Source organism: Arachis ipaensis, chromosome B3, assembly GCF_059453495.1.
Source record: "Arachis ipaensis isolate K30076 ecotype BB chromosome B3, ASM5945349v1, whole genome shotgun sequence".
NCBI lineage: Eukaryota > Viridiplantae > Streptophyta > Magnoliopsida > Fabales > Fabaceae > Arachis > Arachis ipaensis.
Window position 1 is genome coordinate 50,564,275 of NC_142438.1, and position 27,338 is coordinate 50,591,612.

The window sequence follows — 27,338 nt, forward strand, 5'->3', positions numbered from 1 at the left end:
TCTAGTAAATGATGACTTAAAAGTAACTGTTGTTTCTGTTGATCCAAGGTGAACCATATGCTTGAGGAAAATTATATGCTTTTACTATTTCTAGGCTAGGATGTTTTCATCTCTGATGATATGATTTTCACTTTACACTTCTGCGCTTGTCATAGTATTGTTTAATCTATAATGCTTGTCATAGTATTTAAAATATTAATCTATAATGCTTGTCAATTATCTAAGTTGAGACTTGTTTATACATTCTTATTCTCATTTGTTATTTTCTTTGCTCTTAGCAGAACAGGAGTACAGGGGAGCTCACCCTTTTGAACATTTACCTTTTTTCAACTGCTGATTCTTAAGATAGCCAACTTAGAATGGGTAACTGGGGGACTTGAATGGGTAATTTCGGAGAGTGATGTAATATTTTTTTTTTTTTTTGGGTATTTTAATTGATTTCATGTAATTTTTTGTTTTGGTAGTAACTTAATGCAATTTTAACATTTCAAAAAGAGACATAAGGTATTGTATAATTAGGATCAAACAAGTGAACAACACTGATATAACTTTAAAATAATAGTTCAACCAAAAACCTTTGATTATTAATTTTCTTCTCAATGAGTAAACTTCTGTCTTTGATAAATAAATTAAAAAAAAAAAAACTGAACCAAACACTGGTGTCACTGGCTAGTATAGGTTTGCATTTTTTTAAAAGTTTAATTATTTTTTTAGCTACATTGTTAATTAAGATTTACGCTCCCTTTGTAAATCTATGTCAAAAAATGAAATTATGTTTATTCCATAGATTAATAAATTATAATCTAAAGTATTTAGTTTCTCAAAAATATATATAATGTCAGTTTAATTCTCGAAAAATTTGTAATATCAACTCAATCCATCAAATATTATAAGTAACATCACCCTAATTTCCAAACATATTTATGGCATGAAATCAGTTCATAAAAAATGTGACACCTCTAATCTATTTGACCATTTTTTTATGACATCAAATAATTTTGAAAACAATTTTTTATTCTTTACACTAAACAAAATAGAGTTAACCACCAAAAACAAATTCTAAAAAGAAATTTTAAAATGATAAATAACCTTTGTCAAAAATAGTCTAATCATAAATAAATTTGAAAAATGTTGTTTCATAACATTTATTTATGAATTATACCACTTTTTTATTTTTTCGGACTTGATGAATTATACTGAATTTTTTCTTTTTTATATTGCATTATTAGGTGTGAAATTCTTTATAATAAACCAAACTATATGTTAAACATTGCTACTTTCATTTATAAAATAATATTTGTTGTTACAAATTGTCAGTGATGTTTTGCTTTTTATAATTAATTTTTTTATTATAAAACGTCAATGATGTTTTGTGCTACTATCACAACCATATAAAACACTAAAATAATAAAATATTTTTATATTTCACATTAAAAAAGTTAAGAAAAATTATTGTAAAGGATCGTTAGAAAGATTCAATTATTAAAAAAGACTTTTAATATTAAAATTATTAAAAAGGACTAAATCTCTTTATAATATTTAAAAAGAAGAACTGAATTTTTTTATAAAAAACAAATATATCTTTAATTATTTTTTATTTACTTTTTATAATTTTTATATTAACAAAATAAAATTATAGTAATTTCTATTATTTATTTATTTATTTTTTTACTTTTCCAATCTTTTGTCTTTTTTTTCATTGGGTAAAAATTACAAAAATAAAAAATAAATAAAAATAAATAAATAATTAATAAAAATTAATAAAATTTTAAGAGAAATAAAATTTATCAAGATAAAGATTATAAAAGTTAAATAAAAAAATAATTAAAAATATATTTATTTCTTTATAAAAAGATTTAATTCTTCTTGCATTATAAGTACAACCGCGCACTTGAAAGCAATTGCATCATTCTCTTAATACACAATCAAGTACCAGTGTTACGATGCAACTCATTAAAGTGTTAACAACTTTGATAAGAGAAATTTATCTAATAGTTTTTATTATTCTCAAATCCTATAACAAGTGAACAAGCCCAATGAATTCGGTGCATGTCTAAAGGTGCTTTCAATAAAATTAATGCTGGGAGATAAATATAAAAAAGAAAAAAAATAGCTAAAGTATTCCAAATTTTTTTTTAAGTTCTTAACAGGAGAAGGAAAAGGTAGTACACAACAAGAGTGATAAAAAATATCTAATAAATAAATTCGTCTATTTTAGTAAGTCTAAGAAGAAGATATAAATAATTCTTTTCAATTTAAATAAAGATGTTATGGGTGTATCATAAGCCACCATAACTGAAACCTCTCGTTAACATCTGACCGTATCTTATTCCAATCTCCGGTGACGAAATCTAATGCTAAATACATTCTACTCCTTTCTTCATGCAGCTGTAATTTATTTTACCAAACGTTAACACATGTATTAGTGTAATTAAAGATGAAAATTGTCTATGTTAAAAGTTACCTTTGGAGGGACCACAGGAGTGAATTCCTGTTGTAAATCCATCCACTGCATAACCCATACAGCTGAATCATTGCTGTGTGAAAACGTATCATGCAGAACAACATAAGGAAGTCAAAAACAGTATATATATAATATTAAATTAAATAACCAACAATTTGAATAATTACCTATTTGAGCACCTAGGAATACCTATTACTTTACGGACTTCCCAACCCTCAAAACTCACTATTTCTTGTATACCACATTTTGCATACTTTTCTGAAAATATTATCTCAGAAAGAGCCACTCCCTGAAATAAGAATAGTGTGCTTTATTATTCGAGGTAATGTTATTATTAACTTTGTTTCTATAGTAGGAGAACTTACTATATTTCTAATATGATGCTTGCGTGGTTCATCATCTTCAACCTTACAGTGAGAGTCTAAATGATAAAGTATTTTGTCAGGAATGCTCATTACCATTAGATACCAGTGATCATTATCCTTGATTGGGACATATATCTGTATAACAAATACGATGTAATATGTATAAGTCCAAGTTTGAGTACTTTTTATTATAATAAAAATATTCCAATAATTAATGAAAACTTACAAATTGAAGGTCACGGGTTGGTGGCATATAATGTGCATATTTTTCTAGTAGGTCATGATCTTCCATATGTAACGTAATGTCATCCTGGGAATGTTTGAGCACAATGGTTATTTATTTTACTTAGTTAATATCCAGAAAATCAAGATTTTGACTTACTACAAATGATGGTGGAAGGGACCAAACATTTTTTAATTTGGACATGCTGATATTTGATGTTATCTTCAATGCCATCAGCTTTATTACCAGTTCAGACACTTGCTTTCCAGGTACGAGACAGAACAGATCTTCTCTAGTTACAGTTGTATCGTGAATATGAACCAAATCCTCTCTAACACAAAGCCAACACGTTAGCCACAGAGAGAACTAAAATTAAAAATAAAAGATTAAAAAAAATGCTCACGCTATATCATTATCAGCAGCAAAGATGTATATAGCCATGTTGACCAAATCCTCACTCAACCTCATATCTTGTGGTGGTTTGAATGAACAGTTAAGATTCTGCACAAAACGTAAAGGTTATCCACAATATACATATTTAAATACTATGCCAGTAAATTTTTTTATCTAAATCAAATACCTTTGGGATAGAAGTGTTCTTGAAAGCCATTTTTTTTTTGTTTCGCAGTGGTCGTTAACCGTTCTTTGTCTATGGTGAAAGTTAAAGGCCCTTTGTGTACTCTAGTTTCTGCCATCTTGCTTGATAGTTGACCTTTGTGCTCAATTTTTGGCATTTTAACTGGTCGTGCAAACGCCATATTTTGGATAGATGATGGATTATTAAATCTTGCCAATTTGTCCTTTTGCCTTAGACACGTACTCGGAAGTTCTTGCACAGTTTTATTAGTTTTGCTATTTCTATGAATACCGAATCTTGACTTTGGCTTCGATTTTTCTTCTCCATCCAAGCATGTTTGCATGCCTTTGTAGAACGATGATGGCAGATTGTGCAAAATCTCAACGTCCTTATTCTCGTCGGATAAATCCGTAAACACACAATTTTCGGACTTTACTTGCAACGGGCTAGAGTTTTTCTTCGTTACATCATCACAGGGTTTATTCTTCATCTCATATAGGTCCGTATTGTCGAATTTCTCATGCTTCTCATCGGTTTTACATTGAAGGGCGGTTAATTTATCAAGTGACTTCTTCGCCATCCACATTGCCTTCTCCATCTCATCAACTCTCTTGGATAAAGACTACAGTATAAAATAGAAAATTAGCATTGGTATGTATAAATAACATTGCAATATTATCATGAGTTGGATATATTACCTCTATGGCATGTAGTATTTGTTTCAACGGAGAATTTTCAATAATTTCCATCGAAGAAGATCCAATGTGATCGTCTACTACTTTTTCTTCCATTGCTCTATTAGATTGTAATTTTAGTTTTAGTAGAGAAAGTTAATAGTGTTCTATGCTTGAGCGTTTATATATAGGAACAAGATTATGTTTAACACATCTAATTCTCTTTTAAAATTTAAAATTAAATTTGATAACAAAAAATTGTCATTATACTTTAAATTAAAAAAAATATATACCCAAAATTAAAATAGTTTCCACGGCATAAATTACCCAGCCTTTATCTTGTATTAAATTAATAATAAATTTTTGTTTCATAATTCTAATATTATCTTTTTGAAAAAAGATAATATTGGATTTTTTTATGCAATCTTATTATTCTTAACTTCTTATCTTCTTACTCTAGTTATATAAGTTTTAAAAAAAATGATGAAAATAAAATATCTTAAAATTTGTATTATTTTTATCTTGGCTTATCTTTTGTAACCGAATTTGCTATATATTCTTCTCAAGGGGTTATATGATACCGTACAAGACAATATACTACTATCTGAGTGAGTAGTAGAAGATGGCTCCACCGAAAAATATGCAGTTCAAGAGTATGTTTAACGATATAACAAAAAGGATAGAAAATTTAGAATCGGTCATTCATGTTCTACAACAAAAAATTGATTTGATCATGGCACAACAGAAAACTTCCACAAATAGTTCGATGTTGGATCCTACTCATTCTTCGGAAAGTACAAAAACTAGTGATCTTACTGGTATCATGCCAATTCAACCCAAGAATTTATTCCACTTGGATATTACTCGTGAAGCTACAACTCCACCTAATGGACAATCACATGTTAGAGTAGGAGCTGTACTGCCAAAGGTAACTTTAATTTTTTTCTTCTTTCGTTTATTTATTCTTTTTTCTTTATTTTTTAGTGTAACATTGAAACTATTTTTTCATCTGCAGTGGTGGACACTTATTGCATTTGAGCCTACTGCTTCGATGATGTTAACCGATTCTCAAGTAGCTATTGCAGCCTATATTTTTTCGGATACATTAGATCCGTACGTGTGGTTAATGATTATGTGTATAATGTAATGGTGTAAAAATTCTATGCTTCTCCCAGCTAACCACTTTATGAATTTGGCAGTTCTGAAGAGTTGGTAATCTCAGATGAAAAGGGTTACAGAAGTACATTTAGATGTCTTGTGCCAGAGAGATGTGTCGAATCACGAGTAAATGCATATTATTCTTTTTCTTGTAATTATATTTTTAAGCCTCTATTTACCTATAAACATGTTTTACATATAATTCTAACATATTGTGGGTTATAAACCTGGTGGCACTTATGATGACAAGTATATTTCGACGTAGGAATGAAGATCCAATTTGCTGGTTCATGCCTGCACATTTTGCAGTAAAGTTATCCATATAATATTTCTAAATTCTTAGTTAATATTTTGGTCTTTGAGTGGATATACTAATTTAAAAGAAGTTCTTTTTTCTAGACTAAACCATGCTATGTACTCACACGTTAAAGTGTATAATTAAATTAGCAATTCAAAAATAGTTGTTAAATTGAAAGCATATTTCCATTTAACAATATTTATTTGTATGCAGCGATATGCTTTAAGCGACAAATATACACCGTCAGAGGTTATTTTTGATTTCCTTGGAGCATATATGTCACTGAAAATTAGCCACGTCAAGAGGGTACGAGTGACCAATTTGTTTTCCATTAATGTACTATCAATATTTTTTTAGTGTTTATAATGGTTTAAGGTTTATCGCAGGTGTTTATCCCTATCTGTGAGGAACTACATTGGTATTTGGTTATTGTTGACTTTACGAGTCGTCGCCTAATCATATTGGATTCACTGCCTTCTGTCGAAAAACATCAACAACGCAAAAGGAACGCAATTAAAGTGGTAATTATTTGTTCTAAATCAGTACTCAATGATTTAGAATCACTTAACAACTTAACAATTTAAATAACCATTTGTTATAACTAATACTCTTAGTCAATTTAACTGTTTTACAATTCACTTTTTTTTTTGTCATGAATTTACTCTTGTACAGGCAACTTATTTAGAAGCGATGTTAGATAATCATATTTTTAATGATGATAAGTCTAAAGTTATAGATTGCTCCACCTTTTGGCCTATCACACCTTTTGGCCTACCCACTCAAAAAAATAGATCGTAAGTCTACTATTTAATTTTTTCTTTTAAATATCATTACGTTCAATAGTTTATATCTTATATGGATATAATAACTATTTGTGGAATGCTTTATATCTTAGGAATGATAGCGGAGTTTGGGTGACTAGTTGGATGAGAGAATGTACTTTACCAGATGACTTCAATATTCAGGTCAGATTTATAACAAAATATTTTTAACATAATTTTTTCAACACACTTCTAATTAGAATTATATTGTTGGTGCTCTAAGTAGATTAACGACTCCACACGAATGAGACTTGCCGTGGATCTGGTTTTAGAGGAGTACAACGATTTGTGTCGCATAATACAAGAAAATGCTTGGCAATATAGGACCAAGGTGGAAGCAGAGCATGAAGACATTTAGAAATGAGGAATTATCTTTTTAGATATTTTTAATATTTTTTTTTTGAAAGACAAATTATTAAGCTATGTTTATTAGTTTTTACACTAATTTATCTTTCTATATATTACAATTCTATATTACTAATTTCTTTTACTTTATCGGTTAATATAAATTATTCATAACCTATATATTTTATTTCTGTAAATAACGATGATATATACAGAGAAGAAAATGTGTTTCTATTTTCTTATTAAAAAACAGAGAAGGTGAGTGCAATATATAAAAAAGTGAAATGAGAAGTGAGAACAGGTTTGATCTGTATATTAATAAGCAATTCGACCATTACAAGACAATGAAAGTGGCATCATCTGCATAAATATTATCCTACCCAAGTTCAGAATCCTTGTCCCAAATAAGCTTTTGTTACTATATTACCCTATTGCATAACATCTAGTAGAAGAGTATAGTTTGATGGCCCGAGATTTTGAAAGGCAGGCCTCTGCGTCACGCCACTGTGAAAGGCTGATGTATACATAAGCAAGATCATGCCATACTTCAACTTCCAAATTCCTAATCTGATCTCTTTTGTCCTGTCACCAATGGTATGGAAAAGGGTAAGGACCTTAAAGCAATATGACTATGAAAAAGTATTTTGGGACTGGAAAAATTAAGAAAACAAACCTTAAATAGCTTATTCCGAGAACCAAAACTTTTACTATGAACTTGAAGAACAGCAAGAAGCTGAGTGTATGTCTCAATGGCACTCTTTAACTGGCCCTGAGCGATCTGAAGTTTCGCCTTTGTTCGTAACAAATCACCTTGATCCCATTTCCCAGTCTGATCCAAAGCAGCATTGATAATAGATTCAGCATCTAAGAACCGCTTTTGTGCGGATAATACCCTAGATAACAGTAACCAACCTTTAACATTAGAGCCAACTTCAAGTTTTACAATGCACTTAGCATAATGAAGTGCAGCATCCAACTTCCGTTGCTCAGCGTATTCTAAACTCAGATGGTATAATACAACAGGGTCTTCCATTCTGCTCAATTTGCAGGCAGTTTCAAGGGTATGAAGTGCCTCAGATTGTCTCTTAACCCTCTCAGCATCAGAAATGGCCAATTTCGAGTATGCAGAAAGTGTAACACCAAGTAAGAAATTGGCCATATTTTCTAACTGATTACATCTTCCATCCAAGTTCTCAAGTGCCATCCGAGCAAAGCTTACCCCAGGGTCTTTTGTAACACTGAAGTTCTCGCAACAAATCTTAGAAGCCATTAACAAACTTGGAACATGTCTTGGGTCCTCTCTATTACTCAGCAGTTTTCTAAGAAGATCCAGCGCTTCCACATTCTTCCCTGCTCCGTAATAACAAAGAGCTAAAGCATAGAACCTCTCCTTTCGATGGATAGTTCCAGGAAGCAATTCTTCCAATTGATTGGCTAAAATCATCAAATCTCCAGAAACCAAAATTGAAGGATCCCACTCAATTCTATTTAGAGTGACTTTTCTTAGCAAAATCATTAAAAGAAGTATAGCCTCTTCAATGTTGTTTCTAGGCACAAACGATCCATCCATTTGGTCCCAATAGGGTAATATAGTAACAAAAGCAATTTAAAATTTACCAATTGCCCCAATTTTGTGCTTCCGACAGATATCTATCAGATCTTTCATGGAATTGAGTATTGACAACCTCAGATATCTGTCACCCATTACAGGAGGCAAATGATGAGAAAGCTTGATTAGATGATAATAATAATAATAAACTTATAAAAGGAATCTGATTGTTCAACAAGTTACAAACACTCTTGACTCACCATATGAGAAGCAAGATTTTTTTAGATTTGGTTGAAGGCCTGTGCATTTTGCTCCATGAGTGTACCTATTAGACCTCCAATTGCTGCAAAAAACACACTGCAAAGTTCAGAGAAGGTTCTTTATGCTTGAACACTAAAGCAAGGAAATGCAGATACACAATATTTTTAGAGGTAAATAAAATGAAAAATGATATGGAAACTGACCTTTGTAAGGCATTCCTGGCACTGATGAGGCAACATCGGATGGAGCAGCAGCAAGGCGAGAAGAAGGGCCTGAAACTTTTTCCTGCAAAAGAAACAAAAAAGAGAGAAACTTGAGTTTCCACTGCTACAAAATAAAATTTATGAAAGTATATTCTGTTTACTTCCTTTTTTGTCACACTATTTCTTGGTAATTCTATTACTCAACATCTGAAGTTTTCCCTTATTTAACATTCATAAAAATAAGTGAAGAGAAATCACCGTGATAGCTTTTTCCTGCAAAATAATAACAACTATAGCAATGCATGATGCTTGATCTATTTGAAAAAGAGGAAGAAGGTTCTTGCTTTGCAAAGGGACCTACATCAACAGGTATATTCTGCTTTATCCTAAAGTAGTGTTGTATTTACTCTATCCGTTTCAAAATATCTGTCACCTTGAAAACTCAGTACACTCACAATTCAATGTATCTAGATATATTTAGTATGGATGTACCAAGAGTACTATATATGCTTGTTTGTTCATCTAGAAGGCTACTGTAACTATGCTTATGTTGTGCTTCATAGCAAATGTTTACATGGCCAATCTCAACTCATCAATTGCAGATTTCAGAAAGAAAGAAACTAATTTCTTCCATAGACAGTGACAATATTAGTAAACCAGAAGGGGGCAGTATTTCTTATGAACATGGCACCAATGGCAGAAGCCATTCTTTTGAGAACCAAAATGGTAACATTCTAGGCATTTATGGAGGCTTTGATGAATCTAACCTAAGGATTCAAAATTCATCATCTTGACTATTCTAAAAGAATCAAACCGAACTGAGAAGAAGGCAGAGGAAAAAGTATACCTTGCTGGGTTTGTCGTCCTCAACAAGAAGTGGGGTTGAGGAAAGTTGTCCTATTTCAGTGTCATCAGGGAGCGGCGGCGGACGCAGGGAGCGGCGGCGGACGATGCGTGTTGTGGCGGCGAGGGTAGGCGAACCAGAGAGAAGAAGATGATAAAATGGCGTTACGCTAGCAGACCTCTCTTGGCGGCGGACGCAGGGAGTGGCGGCGGACGCAGGGAGCGGCGGAGGACGATGCGTGTTGTGGCGGCGAGGGTAGGCGAACCAGAGAGAAGAAGATCAGAAAATGGCGTTACCCTAGCAGATCTCTCTTGGCGGCGGACGCAGAGAGGGGCGGCGGACGATGCGTGTTGTGGCGGCGAGGGTAGGCGAACCAGAGAGAAGAGAGAAGAAGATGAGAAAATGGCGTTACCCTAGCAGACCTCTCTTGGCGGCGGACGCATGGAGGGGCGGCGGACGATGCGTGTTGTGGCGGCGAGGGTAGGCGAACCAGAGAGAAGAAGATGAGAAAATGGCGTTACCCTAGCAGACCTCTCTTCTTCATTGAATCTGAAACTGAATCTGAAACTAAGAGATAAAGAAAAAAAGTGTAAATAACAAAAGTTAAAGGATCAAAATTTAATTAATAAATTTTTCAAAAAAAGAAAAAACGGGGTACATTTTGTAATTATTTTACTGTAGGTTAATCATACTCCCACACAAAAGTGGGAGCAAGGAATCCTTGGCCATCTTTTTTGTTAAGAATAAAATATTTGCATCCAAAGATATGTAAGTAATTTAAATTTGGTGGGTGACCTTTTCAAAGTTCATAAGGTGTTTTCTTTAAAAATTTTCTTATGATAGTTCTATTCAAAATGTGGCAAGCAATGTTAACTGTCTCAACCCAAAGGAATTTTGGAACATTGCTCTCACAAAGCATAGTTCTTGTCATTTCTTGAATATTCCTGTTTCTTCTTTCCACAACACCATTTTGTTGTGGTGTTCTTGGACAAAATAAGTTGTGTGATATTCCAAATTCCTCACAAAAGGATTCAAATAATTGGTTTTCAAATTCAGTTCCATGATCACTTCTTATTGAGGTGATCTTTAAATTCTATGAACTTTCTTGCTAAAAATTTCAAAGGCTGAAAATGCTTCAATTTTGTGTGCAAGAAATAAAACACATCCAAACCTAGAGTAATCATCCAAAATTACTAAACCATAATGTTTACCACCTAAGCTTTGAGTTCTTGTTGGACCAAATAAATCAATATGTAGCAATTTAAGTGGTCTTTTAGTAGAGATGTCTTCCTTTGATTTAAATGAATTCTTAGTTTGTTTTCCCATTTGACAAGCCTCACAAGTGATGTCATTGTCAAATTTAATCAAAGGTAAACCTCTTACTAAACCTTTCTTAACAAGCTTGTTTATTTGAAACATGCTTGCATGGCCCAATCTCTTGTGCCTTAGCCACTTTTCAGATTCCTTAGAATGAAAACATGCTACATTTTGATCCTTTAGTTCATCAAGAGTAAGTCCATACACATTATTACAACGCTTAGCAATAAATAGTACTTCATTTGTCTTTTCATTCACAACACAGCATTCCAATCTTTTAAAAATCACCAAATAACCCAAATCACACAATTGACTTATGCTCAAAAGATTATGCCTCAAACCATTAACCAAAAAGACATCATCAATAAAGGTAGAGTGATTGTTACCTACTTTTCCAACAACAACAGTTTTACCTTTTCCATCATCTCCAAAGGTCACAAAACCTCCATCATACTTGTTGAGTTTGATGAAGAAAGTTGACCTTTCAGTCATGTGCCTAGAACACCCACTATCCAAGTACCATATATCTTTCTTTTTCTTGGATGCTAGGCATATCTGCATAAGATTTCAATCAACCTTAGGTATCCAAATTAATTTGGATCCTTTGAAGTTAATCCACCTTGGTTGCCCAAGTACATTAAAGTCACAAACAACATTGTAAGTTAGGTTTCTTACTTTTCTTTTTTCAATAAAGCATTGTAAGAGTGACCAGTTTTCTTACAATTAAAGAAATGATTTCTTGATGCATGTTGCTGAAATTGATTCGTATTTTGATGTTGGAAATGATTAAAGACCTGAGTTTTTCTGGTTTTTGGAGGATGTACATTTCTTTTGACAAAGTGATTTTTGTTTTTATTGTTCCTTTTTGCAAAAATATTCAAACCAAAATTTTTGGAAGCATTTGGGCCTTTTGAAAATGAGGTTTTATTTTGAAAAGATGGATTTTTGAACTTGACCTCATTAGTTGAAACATAGCCCAGACCCGCTTTGTTTGAAATCGGATCAGTTCTTGAAGATGATTCAGTTTTCTCAAAGTAAGAATTTTCAAATTCCTCTTCATAGGTGGGAATAAGTCCCAGACCAGATTTGTTGATAATTGATTTTGTTTTTGAAGAAGAGGCCATGAATTTTGTGAAGGAGTTATCAAAAACTGCATCATCTTTTGTCACATATCCTAAACTAGATTTTTCAAAATGGTCGTTGATTTGCAAGTAGTTTGTCCAAGTTTCTCGAACCATGAGCAAACTTTGCTAAATCACTATTCAGTCTCTTTATCATTTCATTTAATCTTTCGTTTTCAGCAATGAGCTCTTGGGAAGGATCCACAATGTGCTTTCCTTTTAGTTTTTCAAGTTCAGATTTCAGAAATCTATTTTCTTCAATGATATCCAAAGCATATTCAGTTTCCTTCACCTTTTCTCTCAAAAAATTATTTTTAGCTTTAAGCATTTCTTTTTCAGATTTGCATTTATTATATTTATTCAATAATTTTTCAGAATTGAGGGTGAGATCATCAATGATAACATGTAAATCATCTATAGACAAGTCATAATAATTTACCTCATCGAGTTGATCCTCACCAGCCATGTAGCAAATCTGAGCTTCACATTCGAAGTCTTCTTCCTCTTCCGAATCACTCTCAAGGTCCTCCCAAGCTGCCGTGAGCACCCTTTTCTTTTCTTTTTTCCCTTTGTCCTCCTTCTTGAGTTTTGGACAATTGTATTTGAGATGTCCAACCTCCTTGCAATGGTGACATACCACTTTGCTCAAGTCCTTCTTGTACTCCTTTGAGCTTGAGCCCTTGTACTTGCCTTTGTTTCTCATTAGACTTCTAAGTTTCCTAGCAAAAAACACAAGTTCATCATCTGAAAAGCTATCACTAGACTCTCTTTCTTTTGATTCAACTCTTGACTTAAGAGTTATTCCCTTTTTCTTTGAGTCTTGGTTTGTGTTTGTGGTTTCATAGGCAAGGAGTTTCCCTCTCAGCTCATCATAGATTATGGGACTTGAGTTATTGCTTTTGGCTAAGACAGTGGCCTTTGTTTCCCATTCCTTTGTAAGGCTTCTAAGGATTTTTCTCACTAGGGTTTGTTCTGAGTAGGTTGTACCCATAGCATCAAGGTTGTTGATTATGATTGAGAATCTCTCAAACATTTCATCAATACTTTTTCCATCTTTCATGTTAAACATCTCGTACTCTTATCAATCCTCGTTTCCTTGACCTATTTAGTGCCTTCTGTAAGGTCCCACATCGGTTGGGGAGGGAACGAAGCATGCCTTATAAGGGTGCGGATACCTCTCCCTAGCATGATGCGTTTTGACGAGTGAGTGTGGGGGGGCTTCGGCTAGCATCCCTATCGTCAAAGGCAAAACCGTGAGGCCTTGTGTGCCAAAGTGGAAAATATCGTGCTAGCGGGTGGTCTGGGCTGTTACAGATGGTATCAGAAGCAAAGCCTGGATCGATGTGCCAGCGAGGGCGCTGGGCTCCCTTAGGGGGGTGGATTGTAAGGTCCCACATCGATTGGGGAGGGGAATGAAGCATGCCTCATAAGGGTGTGGATACCTCTTCCTAGCATGACGCGTTTTGACGAGTGAGTGTGGGGGCTTCGGCTAGCATCCCTATCGTCAAAGGCAAAACCGTGAGGCCTTGTGTGCCAAAGCGGACAATATTGTGCTAGCGGGTGGTCTAGGCTATTACACCTTCGTGTGTAACCTGGAGTTTCTCCCAGGTTTCTTTGGCTGTGTTGCATCTAGACACCTTTCGATACTCTTCAAAGCTAATAGCACAGTGAAGAAGGTTGATGGCTTTAGCATTCAGCTCCACTTTCTTTTTGTCATCATCGTTCCATTCAGTTTCTTCTTTTGGAGTCACCACTCCATCAGCACTGGTCTTTGTTGAAATCTTGGGGCTGCTTACAACAATCTTTCATATGTTATAATCAGTAGATTGGATGAAGATTCACATCCTCTCTTTTCAGTAGGCATAGTTCTTCCCGTTGAAGAAAGGAGGTCTGTTGTTTGACTGACCTTCTGTTAGAGTGTAGGCAACTATGGTTGTGCCCAAGTTGTCCATCATTGGACCTTTGCTCCAAGCGGTGAAGCTTGATTCTTGAGACCTTGGCTCTGATTACCAATTGAAGGTTGTAGAAGGCTTAGAGAAGGAGGGGGGATTGAATCTCTGACCTTCTTTTACTTTAATGAAATACCCCTTTAGTTACAAGCTTTCAATCTGAATCTGTTTGAACTCAGCAGTGGAAAATTTATGAGACAATTTTATTTTGTCTCATGAATATCAGAAAACAGAATAGAGAAGGGAAGAGAGAAGCTGACACCATCATGTATCCTGGTTTAGTTGCCTTGTGCAATGCAATCTACATCTAGTCTCCACCACAACAGTGGTGGAATTTCCACTATAGTTAAAGTATTACATACACCAATTCTACAGGATTGGCACAATCTTTCCACTCTCAAGTTCTAACCTAACGTGACTTGGCTATACTAATACCTAACTCTTCACTCTTAGTGCTTACCCAACTAAGAAAGGGGTACCTCACTGGTACAAGATACAAGACACATAACCAACCTAAAAAATTCTGAAATCACTCTAGGCTTTTCACTCAAGTGCATCACTCAGCCTTTTTTCACTCTGTGGCTTTTTCTTAAGCTCTCTCTTTATGCCTTTTCACACTCAAGAAATTACAGAAAGATATGCATTAAAATGAAAATTACAATCTATAAAACATGAAGGAGATTGATGCTTCAACAGCCTCTATTGCTATGTGATGAACCAGATTTGCTTAACTCTGATTTAGTTCCTCATTCTGGCGGAATGCTCCTTTGACTAGGAAGCACTGTCCAAGTTGATGAACTCTCCTCACAGAAGTCGTCTCAGAACACAAACTCAAAAACACTGGTTCTCTCTCCTTGTCTTCAGAAGCATGAAAAATTTTTTTTGTACCTCCTTCCATGTTACTGAGTTGCTCTCTTCCAAGTCAACTCTTCGAGCTGTGTGCTACCAACTTAGTCTTTCACTTTCTTCCATTAATCCCTAAATTAGGAATTTTGGAACAGACCTTTTTTTTTCTTGACCGAATACTTCAGAACAAGGATAAAGGTTGGTCAATGGTAAACCCAGATTTGAACCTTTAAGAATGTGCTTTGGCTCCAAAAAACTTTGTGAACAATTGATTTACAGCAGCAGAGATCAAAGACTTCTTTCTTCATTTAACCAAAAATGGTATCGTAGAAATTTGGAGAAGGAGTGAAGAAATTAACATGCATGCAAATGAAAATAAATCACCTTTATCTTCTGACTTAGCTTAGCTTGCTTTGATTAGGGTGATTAGACATTAGCTTTTTGTATTAATCTTTCTCTTTCTTTCTTCTTTGATGAAATGTGCAGGGAACGAAGCTTTCTCTCTCTTTTCTCTGTATCTGACTGAAAGGAAAAAGTGAACGTTGGCTTTGGAGGGTACCACCTTGGTGGGATTAACTTGAGTGAGCAACATGGGCTTGGGTTGACCTTCTTCATGTTTAGCCCAAGAGATTCTTTTGCTTAACAACTTTGGGCTTTTAGTGATTTGTAGCCCACTTTTTTTCTTGTTTGATTTCCTTCCTATTGGACTGCTGCAATATTCTTTCTTTGGCCTACAACACTAATCAAACTCAATCAAAACTAATTGGGTGGTTAACACAATAAAATAATATTTGTCATCATCAAATTAAGTTAGTTAAATTCTTAACTTAACACTCAACATTAAACATTATTTCTCCTCTGTTAAGCACCCACAAACTAATGAGCTCACTGAGATTTTAACAAAAATATTTTGCAGGCCCTATGAAAAAAGCTAGCAGATGTGAGAGGGCAATGGGCCAAGCTCATCCCGGAAATCTTATGGAGATATAACATCACACCACATTCAACAACTAAAGAAACACCATTCAAACTAGTCTTTGGAGGAGATTCAATGATCCTAGTAGAAATTTCACAAAGATCGCTAAGAACTGAGCTCTCAACTGATGAGGTTAATGAACAAGCAAGAAGAGCCGAACTAGACACTTTAGATGAGGAACGTAACTTGAGACAATAGGCGATGCTAATTGTCATAAGACAAAAATATAACAACGGGTGCGACCGATAATACTGCAACAGGGAGACCTTGTTCTACGCAAGATAGAAGATGTCTGAGAACCTGCAAGGCAAGGAAAGATTGCTACCACATGGGAAGGACTGTTCCAAATATCAAAAGTGCACGGACAAGGAGCATATTCTCTACAAACAATAGCAGGGACCAAGCTTCCAAATACATGGAACATATCTTTATTACGTTTTTATTATATGTAAAAGCCGAAGTGGAAAGGTACTCTTTTTTCTACTACCGAGGTTTTTTTCCAAAAAACAAGGGTTTTTTCTCGGGGAGGTTTTAATGAGGCCGATCACTTCGCGTCTTCCACATCAGAAGGTTTTGTCAGAACATCCAGATTAATATTCACTATTTTCTCAAAAATCTATCTACCCAACATTGCAACATTAGCGAATACAAAATATACAAGTCAAACAAAATACCATTCATCAAACAAACATGCAAGTTTATCAAAACATGAGTGTTCAAACACCATGTCAACCATCAAACTATACAAAACAGCAAAGTTTTTCAAGAAACTACAGTCAATATTACAAAACTAAAGTTACTAAAGCCAATCATCTTTCTGAATAGATTTCGCATTATCACATTTTGCTTCACCACTAGGTTCATTGTCCACAAGCTTGCCATTGACCACTATCTAGGTAATGTCAGGATTCCCGACATCAAAATCAGGAGAAAATGTCGTTACCTGACTAACAGCTCGGTCAAAGCCCGCCGCAAACATCTCCAACATCTTGTTCTTAAGTTCATGCACCTTAGAAGTTAGTTTTCCTTTCTCATTATCAGCATCTTTAATCTGACCCTGAAGGGCTCGGATCTGATAACGTAACTTTTCCATCTATCCTTCCATATTTTTCATTTTAGACGTCACATCAACGATAACTTCATCTTGCTCCTTTAGAGACCTCTCCAGATCAAACACCTTATTGGCTTCTTTCTTTTCCTCAACTCCAAGTAGCTTAGTAGTTCGCCCCATGCAAAGCATCCTGGCACCAATAATCTGAAACATAGCCAATGACTTTGTTTACAACACATTACTAACAAAATTAACTTGTTTAAAGCTCTTTCTTACCTGCATATACTATCCAACCACCTCTTTTTCGACCTCTTTCAACATTCTAACATCGACTGGGTGTTACGCAACATTGTCAGCTAAGTCAGGGAATAGAAACTGTTCGCTCCAAACGGACCGAGCACTCACACCCCTGGAAAAACCATGAAGTCGCAACTACTTCCCCAACTCATTATCTACCTTCAAATCCAAACCAGTAGCAGAGAAAACCTCAAGGGACTTCTCGGACTCTGGCTTCTTTCTTTTTTGTGGACGACCACTTGATTGCGCAACGTCCACTTTCGCTTCCTTCCCAACACCCACAGTAGAAATTTCTTTGTCATTTTTTTCTTTTGGTCCAGAAATGATCTCATCCGTGCCGATGATAAGCTCGGAACTTTACTACCTGCAACAACCAAAACAATGTAAGTCTGATGAATAGGTCTCCTACCCTATACCCACAGACTACCTATATACATTTTCAAAGCCTCTATCATTCTCAACTTTCAACATATCAGGAATATATAATAGTTTCCCCAATGAAAAGCATTCTATCAGGAACTCCAGAACCAAACTCTCCTCTTTTTTCATCCTTAGAGCAACTAAAATTTACATCGGCTCAGGACACCAATAAAGGGGGAACCTTTCAACTAATTCATCATCTAAAAAAAGGGATACACAACTTCAGACGACCGCACTTTTATTTCTTTAAAATTCTTAAAAGATGATTTATGTAGAACAAAAAGTGATCGTCCAGGGTAACTACTAAGATTTACTCAGAGACTCTTACGCACCCCTTTTGACTAAAACAAAGAGAAAAAGACGTTCAGAGAGGGAGGAGTCTCCAAGAACCCCATCATGCATTCATAGGCATGAAGGAAAGACCACGAATTGGGGTGAAGTTGTGACAGAGCACAATTTAATTGTGTTAGCACCTTACATTCAAAGTTAGTAAAAGGAAACTTCATGTTCAATTCAGATAAAATGCAAACATAAAAATAAAAATAATCCCAATCACCCCTTTTCTCATAGACTTTCTCCTCACCACTACAAGGAAGGAACTCTATGACCACTGGCATACCCACCAAGTTCAGAAATATTTTCAAGGTTATGGTATAACGAAGCGCGATATTTGACATCTGCATGCACCCACGCATAGAGGTCATCCTTCACCTCTACTACTTTGTCCTTTTTATCTCTAGCCATGGCGAGAAAGGAAGAGGGAAAAGACCAGAACAGAGAACAAAGAAAAGAAATTAACCTTTCGCAGTCATGTTTTCTTCACTTGGTAAAAAGATTTCAACGAGTTACCTAGGACCTATTCCCAACGTGTGAATAGAGAAAGGATAATAAAAAAAAGTTAATAAGCTCGTTATCACATGATCTGCACCATCCACCATCGGTAACTGTCAGATGAGAACAACTATTCACCTACTAGCAAAAGTGAATGGTCTTGATTCACTTCGGATAACCGCAAGGCCATCATTATTACTTTAAGTGCATTAAAGGTAGCACAAACCTTTGACATTCCCTAAACAAATTTAAAAACCCAAGCTTGCCATAATGATCACCTGTTGAGTTTGGGGGGGCTATTAGGCACGAGCTTACAAGATTCTGAGATATAAGCGTTGTAACAAAGCTCAACTTGCTCATACAAAAATAAGTCAAGAATTCGGGGTTGTGATCCGTACCTGAATAACTCGGACTCACGATAACACATCTTGGAATCAACTTTCAAATATTTAAAACCTCACCTAATAAAATAACCGTTTCTAGAACCTCTATAGCGCTCATGCATATCTCGGCCACTACGCACGAAGGTCGGTCATCACTAAGTTGATTGCGCAAATCTTGACCATGGCATAAGCAGGGTCGGTTATCGCCATGCAATGATAAATAGACGGCAATCATAGACATAGAGGCAGATCGAATAACACCACTTTCAAGAGATAGCTTTATAAAATATTTTCCTATATTAAAGAACTGACTTGAGCGTTGGAGTCCTTTTTACAAGTCTGGCGCACAGGTCAAAACTCCAAGAAGCTTGTAACTGATACCAGTATCTTGAAGTTGAAGGCCTTTCTAGCGTTGCCGAGCTATACCTCAGAGAAAGGTTCCGGACAGGAAACAACTCCAATTTTCAAATGGTTATTAATTAGTGATTATTTAAATTTTATTTTTTAAAAAATATAAAATTAATAATTATTAATTACAGTTGTTTAAAATTGGCTAGTTAGGAGTTGTTTACTTATACTTTTTCGTTTTTAAATGTAAAACTTAATTGATAAGATCAAGTGGTTCCTTCACTGTTCAATTATTACTTTTTATAATCACAAGCCCAAGTTTCATTAATTAAATTGTTTTTGGTTATATAATAATTTTTGTACTGGGTTTTTTTATTTAAATTAAATAAATATATAAATTATAAAAATACATAAAATATAAAATAATTACTTAAATGTGTAACCTTACACATCTCGGATGCTGGGGGTAAGATAAAAAAAATGTGCATATCTGGACGTCTGAGAAACTGTTCTATGACCGGGCGACGTTGTGACATATCTTGGGTGCACCCGTGATATGTTTTACATAGGAGATCGGGTAATGAACACCTGAGATACATTTAAATTCAGAAAGAGATCTCAGTACTCGAGATACGTGCAACATGCCTAATTTGGGTCTCATCATCCGAGATATGCTCGGATGTATATATAAGGTCACAACAATCGAGATTTGTGTGGATTTGAATAGTTTTTAAAAGTTTTGTGACTTTCTAACCGCTTAAGTTCGAGTTTCTTTAAGTACGTATGGCCTTCAGAGAATATGTTCGCGACGGAGACATCAACAGACTAAATGCTACTTGGCACATAGCTGGAGCTTTAGATTTTGAGGTTAGTAGTTCTTTCTTGTTTTATTTTTAGTGAATAAGTAGTTTAAATATTTAGGCTTTAGGAACTTAGTTAATGTGGTAGGTATTTTGAGTAGACTAAGTTAGAAGTTCTATATTAATTTAGTCAGGTATAGTATATTTTGATATTTTGTATAATTGAGTGTAACTAATTGTAGCTTAAGTTAAATAAATTAAATAGGTAACCATAAATTAATACGTTAGTGAAATTAAATAAGTATATTATTTAAATAAAATATTTGTGCACTCAAATTTTGTATTTAAACTTACTATTGTATTGAAGTCATGTCCAATATGACAGTCAGGCTAGAATAGTGCAACATGAATTATCTATTTTTTTAGATATTGCTTGATAGTCCTTTCTTTAATTAGTATTATGAATATTAGCAATACAAATTATATTCGTACTGTATACAATATTTTATTACCGATGTTTATCTACTTGGTTTAGGACTTTTAGTAATGGTTTAGACAAGATTAATATGTAAGAGTAAATGTTATGCCTATTGTAGAGACTATGATTACTGTTGCCACGTTGTGTGACCTTGGGTCTCCCCCCACTGGACAGCCTATTACCTTATATCAGGGAGGTGAAATTTGGACATGAAGCAGAATTGAGAGATTTCATGTTTGACAATTCCTTGATCTCTGCATTTGTCAAGCAGTGGCGGCTTGAGACCCACACCTTCCACCTTCCATGGAGTGAGGTTAGCATTACGCTGCAGGATATTGCCTACCACATTGGTCTGCGCACTGATGGAAAGCCGATTGGAGGTTGTACCAGAGACTTTCAACAATACCATAGACACCCCACGTGGGAGTGGGTTGAGGATTTACTTGGCGCCAAGCCGCCACCACAGCCAGAGGGAGGGAAGTAGGTTTTCGGCATGAGGATGACCTGGTTGAGAGATAGGATTTCACATATTCCAGCTGGGGCAGCTCCGAATACACTCCGTAAGTACGCCATGTGCTACTTGATGATGCTTATCGGGGGGTTTCTTTTCATGGACAAGTCTGCTCAACTTGTTCCTTTGAGATGGATGTCGTTGCGGGAGGATTTTCACCATGTAGTCAGTTGTCATGTGGGTCTACACTGCTGGCACATACGTATCACTCACTGTGCTCCACCGAATCTACGTACCTCCCTACAAATTACTCGTGGATGTCAACATTCAGTACAATACATAATTAACGTAATAGACTTTAATTCATCCAAAATAAATCGTAAAATATGCCAGTAGTTCAAATTCTGGCATAGTGTGAACCCCGTAAAATTAACGACTAATTAATCAATAAATTAATTTTTAATAAAAAATCTTAGAAATATGAATTTTATAGTTTAATAAAATAGAGCTAATTAAAATAAGAATTTTGACACTAATTTTAAAGAATTTGGCCCAAAATTGGGTCGAACAGACCAAACCGGACGAACTTGGCCCGTATTGGGCCCAAGGCCCAACCCACACTCCATTAACCTAATGAGCTTCAGCTCATTTCATCCCATAATAAAAGGAAACACGTTCCTGGGAGGGAGAGTAAGGGAAGAAGAACTCAAACCCTTGGCTTTGAGTCAAACCACCATATCTTCTCATTCCAAGCTCTGATCGTCGTACCGTTTGCGGTCATGCGTCCGCGGTATCGAGCTCTACAAAGTCCAGTGCCTAATTTGGTAAGAAAGTCTCAGTTTTAATCTCAGTTCTTCCTTTCCCAAATTTTTGAAAATTGTATAAGCGGGTGTTGAGATTTTGATTATTTTATGTTATAAGATCCGATTAGCTTGAGGAAAATGCTTAATCTTGCTTCATTGGTACTTGAGTAAGGTGAGAATCCTAAAACTCTAACTAATTCCTTGATTAAGTGTGTTGGATATTAAATTTTGGGTATGTATATGTGATAATATGTATTAGGTGTGTATATATGTAAATTGGAGCTTAATTGTGGATGTTGAATGCTTGGTGAAAACTGTGGAGGCTGGATTTTGGAAGTGGAACTCGTGAGCTTGCTTAGTGGGTTATCTTTGGGTTATACGAAGAAATTGGCCAAGGTATGATTTTGGTTTCTCGTATTTAATATATAATGTCTTATGAAAACTTAGGCTAGATGACCATAGGATAGGTTGAAATGACAGAGTATGTTAAATGCTTTGTACATTTGATGATAATTGTTGATTTGGATTGAGTATTTATTGGTGATTATTGTTTATGATGGAAATAGAATGCTAAATGATGATTGAATGATGATTGACAAGTTGATAATAATGAATATCCATAGAGGATGGATTGTTGATGATCTTGTTGGTATAATTGTGAAGTTCATGTATGGAAATTGTTTAAAATTGAGGTATGATATGTGATGGATGAGTGTAGAGTTGTGTTGCTGTGATATTGTGTGTGTTGTTGCTGATTTTGAGTATAGGAAGTTAATATTGAATGGTGAATTGATGAAAAATAGAGGTTGGAGCATTTTGTGAAAATCTGATTTTTTGCCGAACTTCAGCGAGCTATAACTCGGCTTTCGGACCATCAAATTCTTTCAAATTTATTTTATATGAAAATTGGGTCAGTGAAGTTTATGCCATTCGAAGAACGGATGAAAAACGTTTTAAAATGAAGGAGTTATGCGCATCGAAAGTTTAGTGCGAAAAATTGAAATTCTGCAACTTAAAGATTTTTGCTAGTTCTGCAGAACTTGCGTACGCGACCACCGCACGTGATGTGACCATTCCATTCGACTTGGGCGTCTTGCGTACGCGTGATGATGCATGCATACGTGAGCAAAGGATTTTAAGGGGTTGCGTACGCGACCACTTGCACGTGACGCGACCATTCCATTCGGGTATGATATCTCGCGTACGCGAGCAAGAGGATGCATACACGAGCATGGTAAAATGAGCCCTTGCGTATGCGATGCCCCTGTTTTCAACAAATGAATTTTTGTGTTTTAAAACTTAATTTTGAACTTCTAAACCTCTATTTTTACTCTTTTAGCCCCTAGATCTTAGTGGTATGCATAGTAATAAGATGAAGTTAGGAAAATGTGGTAACTTGGGGGTGAAGTAAGATTGGAAGATGATGAATTATGTATGAAAAGTTTGAATATATGAAGAATATGTGATGCCATGGCTATAATGAATGGTTATGCAATGATGATGAATGATTATGAATGCTTATGCGGCTTATGCACTCAATTTTATCTGAGATACGAGTTTCCCTGGGTAAAGAACAGTGGCTAACCACCACGTATTCCAAGTTGAGACTTGATACTCTGTTGACCCTACGTTGTAAGGGTCACCGGACACGTACAAATTCCCAGTAAGGATACTCCCAATGAGCAAATTTTTTATATGAGAAAAAGCTATGCATAGACTCTTGGGGATGCGCGACGGGAGACAGTCCAGGGTTTAGTAGCCGGACTTATAGGGTTGGCTTGATAACCGACAGATGAGACTCATCAGGCATAGGAAAGGCATGCATCATATGCATATTGGTTGAATTGCTTGCTTGTGTATTAATTGGAAATGCCTAAGTGAACTTATTATGTTTAATTGTTATATTTGCTATCTGCAGTACTTGTATTCTACATGTGGTTGCCATTGTTTGTTTGTTTGTCTGTGTGGTTTCACTGGTGATGGAGGGTTAGGTTTAAGACTTGGTTAAGTTAAGAATCCTTAGAAAACCACATTGATTTATGATTTCTTCTTTAGTTCTTTAAGCTTTATAATCTGAGTGTCGGAGTTATAGGATTGCCTCTGACTTTTCCAAGACCTTATATCCTATGTATGCGGCACCTTTACCATGCTAAGAACCCCCTGTTCTCATTCCATACGAATATTTGTGTTTTTCAGATGCAGGTCAAGAGGCACCTTGCTAGGCGTCTGGAGTCTCTGCATCGATGTGAATCTTTTGGGGGATATTATATTTTGTTTTGTTTAGATATATGCTTCTGTATAGAACTCTCCTTATGTATATATATGTTTTACTTTTGCACCTCAAAGAGGTTTATGGAGAACTAGGGTTACTTTTATGTATTTTAGGTTATGGTTTCCTATATGTATATATATAACTATTCTCTGGCTAGCCTTAGCTTTGCAGGCTGAGATCGGAGCTTGATATTTTGTACCTTGACTCTTTACTCTCATTATTTACATATATATGTTAGTGTACCTTAGCTTTCTTCGTATGCAAGTAATCCTTATTCCTGAGCGTTGCACTTTTAATTTTATGATTTTGCTTTACTTATTCTTCAAGGCTCCTCGTACACTACGTTCTTTCAATATATATATATATATATATTATTTTAGAGGTCGTAATACCACACCACCTCTGTTTTACGACTTAAGCGTAAAGCTTAGTATGGTAGGGTGTTACATAGTGCCACACGAAGACTCCATGGACAACCGTTGGTGAATTGCTTGCAACGACAGTGGTATTTAAGCCTATCTGACTCCAAAACTCTATACTCCGCATTCCTTCGAATACTGTAGTTCTTCACCGCCATTAAAACTGTATCACGATTACTAAACCTATGGCCAACTCGAAATTCTACCCCACCATCCATATTGTAATAATCCCCTTTACCAGCATTAAAAGGATCGTCCGGCTGCATTGCGTCCAAATTCAAAGTGTGATAATGATTAGGAACTTCTGACAATCGAGGAATGGGAAAAGGGGGAGGTAGGAGAAACCGAGCACCACTGCCGGTGGGAGTCTCCGTCACATACTCTTCAGAGGAAGAAGTATCGCTCGATGACCTGGACTCAGTAACATAAGTTGAATCGCCCTCACTGTCGGCATTATCACGAGGTTGGGTGTAGTAGATCGGAGTTGCATCCAGCGGGACAACTTCAGGACTCGAAGGGGACGGCCCACCACCAACAACCATGTCACGCACCACAGCATACCACTCCATCATATGTTGTGGTATTAGCCGTGCATGTACGTCGAACATTACCCTCACATGCTGATCCCCATCAATCCAGAATAACCTGTTGGTAAATCCACCGCTCGGAAGCGCGTGCAAAAATCTATATGCAACCCGCCCAACCTCTTGCTATCTATTCCCCCCATATTGCTTAGTATGACCGTCTTTACCGCATGTAGGGTACCAACCCGGTTAGTGTGCAACATCACAGTTGAGTCGACTCGAAAATCACTCATTCATCACGGTGTTTTACTATCCCATTGGGATAAACTATAACAAAAAAGAAATGATTATTCTCCATGAGAACAAAACAGAAAGAATAAAAAGAAAAGATTGATTTGTAAATTGTGAGGAGACGGTTGAGGGATGACTTCTATAAATAGAGTTATTCTCCAAGATATCGTTAGCTGCAGAGACACCTAAACCATAATATACATATCTCGGATGCGGAGAGCCAAATTAGCTATTTGACCATATCTCGGATCCTGAGGCCCAAATTAGGCATGTTGCACGTATCTCGGGTGCTCAGTACCCGATCTTCCATGTAAAACATATCCTTGGTGCATCCAGGATATGTCATGGCGTCGTCCGGTCACAAAACGTTGTCTCAGACACCAAGATATTTACATTTTTTATTTTAGCCCTCAGCATCCGAGATGTGTAAGATTACGCATTCAAATAATTACTTCATATTTTATGTATTACCGTAATTTATATTATTTAATTTAAATAAAAAATCCCAGAAATTTCCTTTTGCATTGTCTATTTCATGAAAATTAAGTTGACTATGTTAAATATAGATTATTGTTCAAGATCAATTGGTGCACACTCTGTTGTGCATCATCATCATCATTACAAGTCTAAGTTTGATTAGATTATTATTCATTTGGGCTGTGTTTGGACATGTTGACATATATCTACTATTTGGTTAGTATGACAAATTTTAACTACATACAAAATATATGTATTTAGTGGAAAGTTAGAAAATGGATAGCATGAGCCGTAAAGTTTTATTATAAGAGCAATTACCCAAATCAGTCTCCGAAGATTTTAGAATCGGACATTTTAGTCTCTAAAAAAAATTAATACACAGATCAATTCCCAAAGTTTTACTCCGGGCAGACAAATCAGTCCCCAGTTCATTTTCTGGCAAAGTAATTACCCAGATCAGTCCCCAAAGATTTTAAAAACGGACATTTTAGTCCCCAAGAAAAACTAATGTACAAATCAATCCCCAACGTTTCTCTCTGTTAGACATAATAGTTCTCCGTCTAAAAATAAAATAAAATAAAATTATTATTATTAATTGCACAATAATATTGTACTATATTTTTTGTATTTTTGGACAAAAATAATGATAAATTTATTCATTAAATTCTTATATATATATATAGTCACTCAATAATAATAATAATAATAATAATAATAAAATTATTAGAGATTATTTTACAAGAAATTCAAAGTTAAAACTATTTGATATTTTTGTATTTAATATAATAAAAAGATGTACTATTTTAAAAAATATGTTTGTACTAAAAAAATATGCATTTAATATAAATGTAAATTAAAATATTTTCTTTTAATACATATTTTTTAATACAAACATATATTTTTTTTATATAGGACATCTTTTGATTATATTAAATACAAAAATATCAAATAGTTTTAACCTTGAATTTCTTGTAAAATAATCTCTAATAATTTTATTATTATTATTATTAAGTGGCTATATATATATATATATATATATAAGAATTTAATGAATAAATTTTTCATTATTTTTGTCCAAAAAATACAAAAAATATAGTACAATATTATTATGCAATTAATAATAATAATTATTTTATTTTGTTTTATTTTTGGATGGAGGACTATTATGTCTAATAGAGAGAAACGTTGGGAATTGATTTGTACATTGATTTTTCTTGGAGACTAAAATGTCCGTTTTTTAAATCTTTGGGGATTGATCTGGGTAATTACTCTGCCGAAAAATGAACTGGAGACTGATTTGTCTACCGGAATAAAACCTTAGGAATTGATCTGTATATTAATTTTCCTTAGGGACTAAAATGTCCGATTCTAAAATCCTTGGGGACTGATTTGGGTAATTACTTATTATAATTTTATCCTTTCAAATGTTTTAAAATTTCTCTCTATCCTCACCAGCCACATCTTGATCACCAATTTCTTCCTTATTAGAGGAAAATTAAATG

General features: G+C 34.9%; 3 protein-coding genes across 3 annotated transcripts; 1 reads left to right on the forward strand and 2 right to left on the reverse strand.

The window, feature by feature from the left end:
* The first annotated feature begins 5,036 nt into the window (after positions 1-5,036).
* LOC148570602 (uncharacterized) lies at positions 5,037-6,938 on the forward strand. Its single transcript, XM_088507098.1, has 9 exons — positions 5,037-5,231; positions 5,319-5,416; positions 5,503-5,585; positions 5,678-5,769; positions 5,973-6,065; positions 6,146-6,280; positions 6,432-6,553; positions 6,655-6,724; positions 6,807-6,938. Exons 1-9 carry the CDS (start codon positions 5,037-5,039, stop codon positions 6,936-6,938), a joined length of 1,020 nt encoding a protein of 339 aa, XP_088363224.1.
* A 410-nt stretch (positions 6,939-7,348) lies between these two features.
* LOC107627456 (protein NPGR2) lies at positions 7,349-8,495 on the reverse strand. The gene is made up of 2 exons (XM_088509758.1): positions 7,599-8,495; positions 7,349-7,507 (listed from the first exon to the last, which is right to left on the reverse strand). The coding sequence occupies exons 1-2, from the start codon at positions 8,493-8,495 to the stop codon at positions 7,349-7,351; spliced, it is 1,056 nt and encodes a 351-aa protein (XP_088365884.1).
* Positions 8,496-24,552: 16,057 nt separating this feature from the next.
* LOC148570603 (uncharacterized) lies at positions 24,553-25,113 on the reverse strand. The gene has a single exon (XM_088507099.1). It carries the CDS (start codon positions 25,111-25,113, stop codon positions 24,553-24,555), a length of 561 nt encoding a protein of 186 aa, XP_088363225.1.
* Between the last annotated feature and the right edge of the window lie 2,225 nt (positions 25,114-27,338).